Source organism: Stegastes partitus, unplaced genomic scaffold, assembly GCF_000690725.1.
Source record: "Stegastes partitus isolate 25-593 unplaced genomic scaffold, Stegastes_partitus-1.0.2 Scaffold1035, whole genome shotgun sequence".
NCBI classification, from domain to species: Eukaryota; Metazoa; Chordata; class Actinopteri; family Pomacentridae; genus Stegastes; species Stegastes partitus.
In genome coordinates this window covers 33107-45278 of record NW_007578766.1, presented here as the reverse complement: position 1 = coordinate 45278, position 12172 = coordinate 33107, and the positions used below count along the sequence as shown (strand labels likewise).

General features: G+C 42.8%; 3 protein-coding genes across 3 annotated transcripts in view; 1 reads left to right on the top strand and 2 right to left on the bottom strand.

The window, feature by feature from the left end:
* Positions 1 to 1263: 1263 nt before the first annotated feature.
* On the bottom strand, positions 1264 to 3961 carry tmem82 (transmembrane protein 82). Its single transcript, XM_008295261.1, has 6 exons — positions 3793 to 3961; positions 3601 to 3670; positions 3226 to 3424; positions 2618 to 3032; positions 2136 to 2323; positions 1264 to 1528 (listed from the first exon to the last, which is right to left on the bottom strand). The coding sequence occupies exons 1-6, from the start codon at positions 3884 to 3886 to the stop codon at positions 1448 to 1450; spliced, it is 1047 nt and encodes a 348-aa protein (XP_008293483.1). The 5' UTR covers positions 3887 to 3961; the 3' UTR covers positions 1264 to 1447.
* Positions 3962 to 6575: 2614 nt separating this feature from the next.
* On the bottom strand, positions 6576 to 9824 carry mad2l2 (mitotic arrest deficient 2 like 2). Its single transcript, XM_008295260.1, has 8 exons — positions 9528 to 9824; positions 8884 to 9002; positions 8716 to 8787; positions 8533 to 8633; positions 8356 to 8450; positions 7762 to 7835; positions 7582 to 7674; positions 6576 to 7415 (listed from the first exon to the last, which is right to left on the bottom strand). Exons 1-8 carry the CDS (start codon positions 9565 to 9567, stop codon positions 7377 to 7379), a joined length of 633 nt encoding a protein of 210 aa, XP_008293482.1. The 5' UTR covers positions 9568 to 9824; the 3' UTR covers positions 6576 to 7376.
* A 1202-nt stretch (positions 9825 to 11026) lies between these two features.
* slc25a45 (solute carrier family 25 member 45) overlaps positions 11027 to 12172 on the top strand; it is an 11511-nt gene continuing 10365 nt past the window's right edge. The window contains exon 1 of the mRNA XM_008295276.1: positions 11027 to 11047. Within this exon, the coding sequence (XP_008293498.1) occupies positions 11027 to 11047 (21 nt within the window). The remainder of the gene's footprint in view (positions 11048 to 12172) is intronic.

Sequence of the window (12172 nt, the reverse complement as noted above, 5' to 3'; positions counted from 1 at the left end):
ATGTCTACTGAATGCGTCCTGATGTGGAGCTCTATTCCATTAAAAATCTAATAAACCCATGGAAGTACAATTTGCTATTTTGGTGGATCGCCTAGACACCAAAACTAAATTTCATCTTTTGTGATTTTCAGACCTGGATTATCTTGGAAACTGGACTAATCTGCCCCCTGTAATTTTTTGACACGGAATGATGGGACTGACATAACAAAAACCCTCTCCTGGAATATGTCTCACAGCTCTCAATAAAGACACGCCTAATGGGCATCATACCGGCGTCAAAATGTGGATTTAATTCGATGTGGGTGTCAGAGAACTGATAAATTGTCACAGGAAGTCAGGCTTTAATGTTGGGTAACGTTACTGAGACCACGTAGCCTAGCAAAGGCTGTAAAGACGGCGACTAAACAATAAATCTCTCGTAAAAGCCCCACGGGAGGTATAAAGCGAGTTTTTTGGGGTTAATGCCGTGTATCAGTCGGCTTACTGACTTCTTAAAACGTCTTTGTCCGCAAAATGTCGTCGGAGCGAAGGTCAAAGTAAAAACCAAGGAATCTCGCCGTTTCTTTGTCTAACGCCATTTTGTGTGACTTTGCTGCGCTAATGTTGTCGTCAGCCATTTTGGCTTTTCTTCTCGAGCAGACGGGAGAGAACCGAGCAGGCCCACACGGTCTGTGGAGAACAGCCACTGTAGCACAAATAAATAAGCTAACCCACCGCATGAGCTGTTTGTGGTCACATCGCTTTGTTCTGCTTATAGTACATTTTTGTGCTACCGGCGGATTTGATATTTTAAAAAAAATAAAAATTAAAAAATTAAATTAAAAAACACGATCTGAGCCGCGCGTGAGCGATTTATCCAGTTGTTGTTATTTATTGTGCAGCTTCGTGGTTGCTGTTCTTGGTGTGGAAATGAAACCCAACAGATTTAGTCGTGAGCTGCTGGTCTCCTCTTGATAAGGAGCATTAATTAGTGGCATAATGAGAATCAGCCGTTGGAACACAGCTGGGCTTGATAAAAGCTGCGACCTTCATCGATCAGTAGAAAAGGGGAGAAAAATGGACAGGATCTATGAGAGGTTGCTCAGGAGGTCAGACTGAACATAAAACCCAGAGCAGCAGGCTGAGATATTATTATAGTGAGAAACAGAGAGGGGGGAAAAGAGATTAAAAACAAAACAGCTCTTCCTGCCTTCATCTATGGAAAGAAACCATAAATAAATTAAAAAATAAATCCAAACAAAACAGGGTAGATCACTGTGTGGATGCTATTGTTCACAGAGCAAAACCATTTTAATAAATCCAGGTTTTCACTGGACTGCAATTCCAAGAACAACATTTACATTAGAGTCTTTGCAGAATGTTTAATTGAAAAAAACAAAACAAAATATTTGTAGGTACAAAAAACAACAACTGTGGACGTCTAAAAATGGCTCCCGTACGCTCTCCTCTATCTTTTGTGCTCCTTGTCGTGTGCTCGTGGTCGCTGTCGACGCTCTCTCTTTACGTAGCCGGTATAATCCTCTTCATCCTGCGTGCACACAACAAACGTGACAAATGAACGGCATGAAATGTAGGATAACAGCTGCATAACCAGGCTGCTGGACAAAGACCACATAGGATCAAACATGACAGTCACAATATCTATAGTATAGTGATAATACTATCAATAATACTAATAAGTGGTATAATGGAAATAATGTGTCCAACATGTTTTCATATGGCTACATTCATTGTGTGTTTCCTGTTCATCATCTTTGTATTAATCTTAATTTAAATAAACCCATTTTATTGACAGAATTCATCCTTTTTAAAGTCAACACAAGTGCATGAATTGCAGCTTTTATATTTGCTCTGCATCAGCTGAAAATACTTCATTTGAAAGCCTCAACTTTTTAATCAGGCTAACTCAGTGAAAGCAAAAAAGTAGGCGCAATATTCTGAGTCAGAGATTACTCTGACCTGAATCTGTCTTGGGGGTCCTAAACCTTCTCCACCCGGGATACAAGTTTGAGAAGTTCAGTCTCATCCTGGGACCCAGTCTAATGAACACATTGATATTCTGCCCCAGTTTCTGGGTCTCGATGGACAGAAAGTGCTTTCGGCCCTGTGTGCTGCTTCCAGGGAGACTCGCTGACCTGTGAGGCTGCTGCATCCAGCAGATCCTTCGCGGGGATTAGACAGCTGGCCTCACCCAGGAAACACATTAGGATGTGGAGCACGTCGGCCCAGCGCCCAACAGTCAGCATCAGGACCATCAAACCTCCGAGACGCACCATTACTGCGTTGAGGACGGCCTGGCTGCCAGGCAGACGGTGCTGCTCCTCTGCAGTACCAAGACATCAGAGCAGCATTAGAGGGAACGATCTGACTTTAATGCAGATTGAGTACATAGAGTTGGTACAACACAAGAATGCCTAAATAATCACTGATGCTTAAGTAAAGTCAAGACCAGAGAGAAACAACAACAGTGACCATTTATTGCTGATTTCCTCAGTCTGTAGATGGTCCATACTGTCATGCTGTTAATGGCTGTGGTGTTGTTAGAGGTCTCACCCACATTTATTAGTGTCTGATGAGTTTGCACCATTAAATCTGGTGTCATTGTCATGTTTCTCACCCTGCATGTACACCACCAGCAGTGTGTAGCAGATAGTCAGTGGCGTCCAAAACCTGAGAGCTTCTGTTGCAGACAGGAAATGTTGGTTGATGATTGATACAGCAGCCAGCCCGGCCACAGAGAAGGTAATGATCATAGCCCTGCACAGCATGGGCAGCACACAGCCTCCTGATGTGAGGAGGCTGATGCAAATGCCGCAGTAGCGCTGTGAGCTGTGGAGTTTATATAGAGCCGTGACATGGTGCAGCAGGCCCGTGGCCTGCCTAGCCAGGAACCAGCTGAGTGCTGCTGCCAGGAGCAGACAAAGCCAGCGCTGAGATGACCCCTCGTGGAGAAAGCACAAACTGCAGGTTAGCGCACATCCCAGGGAGAACTGGCTTTGAACTAACAGCTGCTGCAGAAATTTCCTGGACTCCTGAGAAATAAAGGAGCACATGAACAGAAGTGAAGGACGAATTAAAGCAGATTAGGATCTGTTTGTGGTAAACAACATCATGAGGCATCGTGACGTGATTACATCTAGAAATTAACTCTAAGAGAAGCCAGAGGATTGTCAGGTTGTACAGCTGAGCATCAGGCACATTTTTAGCATATAGTTGGTTTCTTACTGGTCCAGCTGTAAGTGATCCAGAGATGGCTCGAAGAGAAAATTCTAGGACCACCAGTGAGGCCACACGAGAGCCCACTACAGCCAGTATCCCAGTCACAAAGAGAAAATGGAGCATCTCAGGAAGTCCACTTTTAGGTCTCGTTTGCTGACTGGTTTTCTTCTCACTCGCTGGATCTTTGTCATGTTTTTCACTCCAGCTGTGAGTCACAGTAAAAAACAAACAAACATCAAATTAGAAATAAAAGTGTAAAGATTCTGAACCTATTGTGATGCATGAACATGTTGATGAGAATGATGACAGCATGTAATCACACAAGCTGCTCACAATGTGCAACTCATAATTCACAGATATATCAAATGGAAAGCTCCTCACCTCTCCTCTAACAATAAGTGCACTCTCAACAGGGAGCACAGCACAGAGATCCCACATGCACCCACCAGTCCTGCAGGTCACACAACACTGAATTTGCATCACAACCAAAAACACGCCTCAGCCGTCTGTACTGCTGAGAGACAGCCTGGAGCCTCGTAGATGTCAGAGAACGTGACCGGACGAGGAGCTCACCTTGAAGTAAACTGTCCAGTGGATTTGTGTCTAGAGTCAGCCACCCGGGTAGGAAGTAGGAAGTCGGAAGAAACGATGTGATGAAGGACAACATAGTTCTACTTTTAAATTAAGACAAGACAACTCAATATGAATGTCACAGGCTCTCTACAACATTACATGGAGGCTAAGCTAATTTAGGCCACGCTCAAGATCCATATTTCGTGGTTCTCCGATCATGTGGAGGATCGGCTCGGCTCCTCTCTTTGTTTCTGTGGCTTCAGCGTTGAGCTCTGCTCTGTGTTCCATACCAAAGGTCAGCCTGGTGTCGGTGGAGCAGAGGGCCTCGGTCTGAGTCACAACAAGATAATGAAGGTTATTGCGCCATGGGAAAGACTTTATACTCTCTCTACAAGAACTCTGCTCTCTAGTGGTCTGCAAGCAACAGCTTAACATTGTTCTGACAAGGACGAGATCTTTGTGAAAAAATCACATTTTGCCCAGAGTAATATGGTCAGTGCTTATTCACGTAGTCTGGATCTCAGAGGGCCCTAAAACCTACAACAACCTCTAGTCTTAAGATAAAAAGGAACAAAGGGGAGAAAAGGTTCCATGTGGATAAACACCAACAGTACTGGATTTGCAAGAGGAACAAACAGCAATGTAATGTTTCAATAAAAAGCATCATTTGAGTTTTACATTGTTGAGTTTTAAGCAAAGATTAAACATCTTTGGAGAGATGTGCTTGCAGTGGCTGCATGTAAATACATACATGAACTCATTTACTACACTAAAGTGTGGTTCTGAAATACTTCTACTGTTTCTATTTTATTCTTGCTTGACCAAGTTTTCCAAATACAACACATGATCACAGTTTAACCCACTGCTTTCTGACATTTCTGGCTTCTTTGGTTTGGTTCACATTGTTAATAACTCAACCAGAAACTAAAAACAGGTTTGTGTATAATTGTAACGAAAAACTCTTCAACATGTTGTTTGTTTTCACATCACAGATCATTGGAATTGAACGTGTATTATTCATATTTAGGTATGAGAAATACATCAGAGGGTGAAAGGGATCCAAGCCCAAAGCTTGTCCATTGGGTGGCAGCAGTGTACAACATTCAAGTTAATAAAGTGACAGTTATTACCGCCACAGGTGACTCGGTGCTTAGCACCGTGGCCTCACAGCTAGAAGGTCGCTGGTTGGCGTCCCGGTGAGGACACCCGGGATCTTCCTGCGTGGAGTCTCCATGTTCTCTCCGTGCAGCGTGGGTTCTCTCCGGGTTCTCCGGCTTCCTCCCACAGTCCAGAAACATGCTGAGGTTAATTGGTGATTGTAAATTGTCCGTAGGTGTGAATGTGAGTGTGCTTGGTTGTCTGTCTCTAAGTGTAGCCCTGTGATAGACTGGTTACCTGTCCAGGTGAACCTGCCTTCACCCTGAGTCAGCTGGGATAGGCTCCAGCCCCCCATGACCCTAGTGAGGATTAAGGTGTAGAGATAATGGATGGATGGATGGAGGTCCTGCAGTGACGTGCAGGTTGTGCCCTGCAGTCGGCTGTAACCCTTCGTTCTGATATTGTCGTAATGTGACCATAAAGATGAAGGGAGTTGGATCCCGGGTCATCTGAATCAGCTTCAACTGTCTCCACATGCAGGGACCTACCTCAAAGAGTAATGTTCCTGTATATATGATAAGTTAAGGTGAGCTCCTTGCTGGCTTTGAGTATATTTAAAGAATTCAAAGTGAGTAACTGAGATTGCTGGATTTCTTGGTATCTATCTTAAAACAGAAGTACGCGGTGTTGCTCCAGAAAAACCCGTATTTCTCCTCTTCCTTTGAAACAACAATGAGTTTTTGTATTTCACCAAAATTAACCAACTGTTCTGCACAGGACGTAATGAAACCAGAGGCTGAAAAAAACCACACAGGGCCTGAACTGGACTTTATCACTGAGTCGTATAATGAGGAGAAAGACAAGAGCTGGATGACAACCAATGAATTTATGACAGGCTGAACACATGAACTTTGGCCGCTCACTGCTTTGTGAGCTTGATTATTTAGCAGCGTAGATACTTAACTGTCAGACTAGATTTGTACCAAAACCAATTTTAAATGTAAAACACATGAAATAAAACACATTCAGGTGGATTATGTCGTAGTTGATGATTGCAGCTTTTTTCAGTGGTAGCAAAGTTTCTTGAAATAAAGATGCAAAATGACAGCATGTTAAAGCAGCTGTTTTGTGTTTAGCTGTTGTCTACATGCCTTATAATGCTTTATGGACACTTGCTGTACATATTTACATAGAAACTCTTCATCCTCACTGTGTCCCAGCACACAGCAGTGAAGCAGTGAGTGATCCCTGAATCCAGCACATAAACAACATCTACACCATGGAGCCCAACGGCACTGGCAGCTTACAATATGATCACTGGAACGAGGATGACATCAACATGAACGTGGAGGCTTCACAGTATGATGAGGTGAGACACGAAGGAGATAAAACCATATGTGGACATGTGAGGATTACATTTCTAATGAGTGTCATAGTGATGTTTCATTCAAAATCAAGTCAGTGTCATCATCTCTACACCTTAATCCTCACTAGGGTCGTGGGAGGCTGGAGTCTATCCATCGCGCCACCTTGCAGCTCCACTAGTTATAACATATGAAGTTATTATAAAGTCTGATTTCACTGAAGTCCTTCAGCGTTCCACTCCATAGAGATACATGAATTCAGTTCACTGCCAGTCTGCAGCAGTCTCGTTTTACCACAAACTAAGACGAAGAGTTCTCGTGCTGGTGCTTTAAAAGGGTTTTATTACAATCTCATAGCCTTTTTCATATTAAAACACATCGCTGCATTTTAAAAGTAAACATCAGAACTTTGCATTTGTCACATAACAGAAGATTGTTGCACTTTTACACACCGAGATCCATTTATTGCACATGGACCCAACCAAGACTTTTACACTGACGCTTCGACACAGTGCTCCTGATGGAGGCTGCTGCAGCCATCGCATGAGGAACCACTGCAGCTCAGCAGCTTAATATCGCTGTGAAGACGCTGTACAGTAAACAAAGAGATGGACTGACCTCCCTGTGAAGGGAACAGGACGCTTTTTCATGTGGATTAAGAGCAAAACAATGCAAACACATTGTGAAATATTCTTACAATAACAACACAGCACAGTTACAGGTTTGTGGACTGAAGGTGCTGGTGGGAGATGGTGGTACTCTGGTCTGCATTCAAACATTTCTCCTTGAATTTTACTGTCACAAAGTTCTAACTACATTATGTTACATTAAAAATCTGCATCTGCACACAATACATGTCAATAAAAACAGAACCACACACATGATACATATCAAATACAGTCGATCACCTGCGTGGACCAGATTAATGACGGATGGAGATTTTGTACAAAATGTCAACGCAGCTCATCCCTCCGACCCTCAACACCGGCAAGTGAATGCATCTCTGACCCCACGTGTTCAGCAAAACTCATCACTACACCTCCGATTGGCTGTATAAAATATTCTCTTCATGATTCCTTGTTGTCACAGATTAGATAACAATCCTTTCAGCAGAGTCAGCGCCTACGTTTTCTGGGCTCTCTCTTCCACGTAGAGCTGCATCTGTTAACGGAAAACAACCAGATGTCAGCGACAGGCATTTAAACGACATCAAGGATATTTCGACAACATTCATCGAGGCTACACAGTTAAACCTCAACCTAATTTCAGTGTCCATGTTTGTCTTTGAACAGTTAAAGTAATCATTAGGTGGGATGTTTCTGCTCACTTTTACTATGTCAGAGGTCATGGTTTTGAGTGGAATGAGTCGAGGCTCCTGCATGTGGACTTCCTGCTCGTCGGCGACTATCCACGGGAAATCCTGCAAATTCACAAACATGACCAACATCAGATTTTTGGAGCTTATTGCAATAGTAGTTTTATTGCATCGTGTGTTTGAAGATCTCACCTTGATAACCTGAACCTTCTCCATGTTGCGTGTAGCAGCATCTCTGGTGTGGACCAGGACTGTAAAAGAACACCCTGTGACGAAGAAAAACAGAACAGGAGGATTAATCAGGAACCAAGATGACTTTAGGAGTCAAGCATTTGTAAGTTGAACAAAACTTTATAGAACCATCTCATCTCATATGACCTAACACTGGCAAAGGCATCCAAAATAGTTTTTTGCTTTGGATGACATTTAGTTCTGGCTTTGTACTCAGCACACAGAGCTTTGTGTTGCTAATTAAATTGGTCAAACTGATGAGTTGTGTTGCCTCATGTGGTGTCAGAAACTGTAGAACGATGACATTAAAGTACCTGTTTTTGGTCAACATCATCCTTCTGTAGTCAATATGTTACCAGAAAACTCACAAGGGCCACATGATTCTGAATGTTTTGATCAATATTGGGATCACAATTGGACTATTTATCAAAATCATTCATTTATTTTTAGAGATTTTTAATGTAACTTCCACTTAAAATAAACAGAGCGCTGCTTCTTCTTCTTCACCGTAATCACATAACGTACTTTCCCTCAAGTAGTCACCCGTTACGTTACCTGGTGGGTTATTATTTAAGACGGCATCACACACGCTGATCTTCAGGATGAACGCCCTCAGCAGCTGCTCCACGTGTGACAGTAAAGTGTCTGAGCTGTGACAACAAAACACAGTCAGTGACCAGAAAACATGTCACAGAATAAAGACAGTCGTTGTAGTCTGATCAAAAGGGAAACCTGATAGAGAGCAGCGGAGGTTGGGAAATCTCAAACACAAATCTCTCTACTGGATGATGCTCTTTGTCCATGATGACCACCACCACCTTCTCTGCATCGTTCTAGGAGGTAAACAGAGGACCTCAGCAGTGCATAGATGTGAGGTGACACTTTATCTGTCATCATCTTCAGGACACATCTTACCTTCTCAATCAGCGGCTTCACACAATGTAGGGTATCTTGAATGTACTGATTCAGCTCTGGGTGGCACGACATCTAGAAAGAAACACGCCAAAGACAGCAGAACACCAGTGAGACACAAAATAGTTCAGGACGTCCCCAAAACTGTAACGTGTAGTAATAATGTAGTACCTGCACAGGCACATTGTATTTCTTTCTCTTCTGAAATATGCCAGAGGGATAAACTTCACGAACATACAGGATGAGATGAATGGCGACCTCCAGGAACTCACACAGAATGTCAGCAACCACTGAAAAGGAGGAACAGATTGGATAATAAGACCTCTAATATGTGACACTGTGAGCCCCCAAAGTACCACCACTGGCTCATTGGAAAACCTCATGTGTACTTAAACTTGTTTCAGTGATGGAAGGTTTTATTTTTAAAACTTATGAGTCAGTTATCACAGGTCTGTTCCCTTTATTTGCACAACACAACTTTCCTGTTTGGGGCCTGTATTTTCAATGCAGTCTTACTGAAGTATTTCTTTTTGATCGTTCATAAGAGCAAATACTCGACTTGTCAACATAGAAACACTGGAATTATTGTCATTTGATGTTTATTTGACATTGGACACACATTTGTTGTGTTAATGGCTCACATTAAATGGTAAATAACAACAGGTGTCATGTGACCAGTAAGTGCCGATTATTCAGCCAATGGTGCGGGTCACGTGGTATGTGTTTGTACGCAAAGTGAAGCTGTACTCTGTTAGGGCTGGACAGGCCACCGCTATGTGCCTGTTTCATGCCACTCATCGGTATGATTATCTTACCTTGTCCGAAGTTGAGGTCTTGCCTCGTTAAAGTCGTCATGTTTTATTTTCCAGCAGCTGTACAATGAGACGGACGGTGCAGCTCTTCCTCCCGCTAGCTACCGCTGGGATGCTCGTTTCCCTGGAGGCTGTTTAGAATTATGGGATGTCCTTCTGTAGTCGCAGACGAACAGAAAACTAAACTGTCAGTTCATACGAAGATTCACCGAAAAAACGCAGGGGAACATTTCGAACCGAATCTAAGATGCGACCCGGTTAACGACGCGGTGCGCGGCTCTTTTTTTTTTTTTCGTGCTGTTATTGCGGCGCTTTTCAGTGACGTCACTCGTTGTTTACACCCTGTGCCGGCGACTGTTGATGACGTTCAGCCGTCTAGTATAGACAGACAGACAGACAGACAGATAGATTATGAAACACTTTATCCATATATGTGCAATATTTTAAACAACCAAGTGCAATAGTACAGTCTCCTTCGCTGTATTTTACTTATATTTTGCTCTTGTTTTATTGTACTTATTATTGATTATACTTTTTCTTGGAAAAAAAACGAATGTGAATGTGAGCTCGCATGACAAATAAAGTTCCTTAAATCAGATTCAGATTCACTTTACTGTTATTGCAACAAGTACAACGAAAAGTAAGGTGCAGGCCTTTCAGTTCAAATATATCTAAAATTTATGTAAGCAACTATATACATCCATCCATCCATCATCTCTACACCTTAATGGGGTCATGGGGGGCTGGAGTCTATCCCAGCTGACTCAGGGTGAAGGCAGGTTCACCTGGACAGGTAACCAGTCTATCACAGGGCTACACTTAGAGACAGACAACCAAGCACACTCACATTCACACCTACGGACAATTTACAATCACCAATTAACCTCAGCATGCTTCTGGACCTTGTGGGACGAAGGGAAGTGGGAGGAACTGGCGACGGTCCTAACCACCGCTCCACATTGCATTTATATATGTATAAACACTACATATAGAGATGAAATTAAATAATAAGCACAGTGTATATTGCGCAGAGGTGGCAGTTGCGTATTTACAATATATTGCACTTATTATGATAAAGAGGCGTTTATGGCTCTGACAGCAGTTGTAAAGAAGCTGTTGTTCAGTCTATTAGTCCTGGTTTTGCTGGCAGTCCTTGAAAGTTCCTTGAATCCTTGAGTTAAAAAGATACTATTCATCCCCTTGAGCAAATTCAAGGTCTGCAGCAACTCACACACGTTACACACAATAGATAGAGGCACAATGTACAAAAGAGCATGTGACTGAGGTGCTAACCATGTTGGTCGAAGAAACAACAATAAGGTGCCTAAAAATGCTGGTGTTTACAAAAATGTGGAAAACTCATTACTGCATACAATAAGGGGCAAATTGGAGGTATTTACAGTAAAGCAGAACCTCATGAGAGTACAGAATCCCAAGAAACAGAGTATGATAGAGTACAAAGATGCAATGTGGATCAAATAGAACTAATAATAATAATAAGTATGGCGTGTGTGAGGGTGCTGGTGGGCCCTGGGTGACTGGTTTGATGCACGGTTGAACTGAGTCAATGGACTGTAGCAGCCAACAGGTCGTCATGAGCCACTGCCCTCGACTGAGGTGTTCTATTGCCTGATGGCTGTAGGGACAAAAGATCTTGTTAACGTTCAGCCCTGCAGCAGTCAGATGATCCACCGCTGTAGCTGCTCCTCTGTCCAGCCGGGATGCTGTGGAGAGGGTGGCTGGTGTTGTTCAGGATGGACCACACTGTGCTGGGTAGCATCTCTCCGCCTCAGGCCTCAGAGAGTCCAAACTACTGCCGAGCAAAGAATCAGCCTTCTTCACCAGCCTGTCCAGCAGAAGAAACACCAGTGTGACTGAAAAATCTGATTATGAGACTTAAAAAAGATTTTTAAAAAAGGATACAGGAAGCAAACAAAGTGTTCAACATGACTGAAAAGTGGCAGCAGTCTAAACCAATAGCAGCAGAACTTCCTGATGGGTAAGCAAACCTATCCAATGGCTTTTTCTGAAAAGGAAAGTTTTAGGCCTAATCTTACCAGTAGAGGGGGCAGAGACCTATTTGAACAAAAGGCATCTTGCAGCAAAGTCAGACAAACTGAAATACCATCACAGGACATCGTGAGATTTCACTATCGAAATAAAACGAGTAAACAAGTAACACTAATGGAAGTGGGGGTTAGTTTCAGTAAAAACCTTAGCATCCTATTTAATACAACAGTGACAGAAGTCATTTTCTGTACATCGTGTAATAAATCAACATGAACATTGTTTACTAGATCTTCAACTGACTTAAATAACACCATAACTTCAACTGATACAATGAAGTTAATGAACTGTGTATATCTAGAACTGAAAACAGTTATACTTTTTATTTTTTATTTCATTTACATTTTCCCAGGCATATCTTTAAGTGGGGCTGCGTGGAGTCTCCATGTTCTCCCCGTGCAGCGTGGGTTCTCTCCGGGTTCTCCGGCTTCCTCCCACAGTCCAGAAACATGCTGAGGTTAATTGGTGATTGTAAATTGTCCGTAGGTGTGAATGTGAGTGTGCTTGGTTGTCTGTCTCTAAGTGTAGTCAGAGGCGGAAACATAAGTGCAGTATTTGTGAGAACAGAGAGCAGGAGCAGT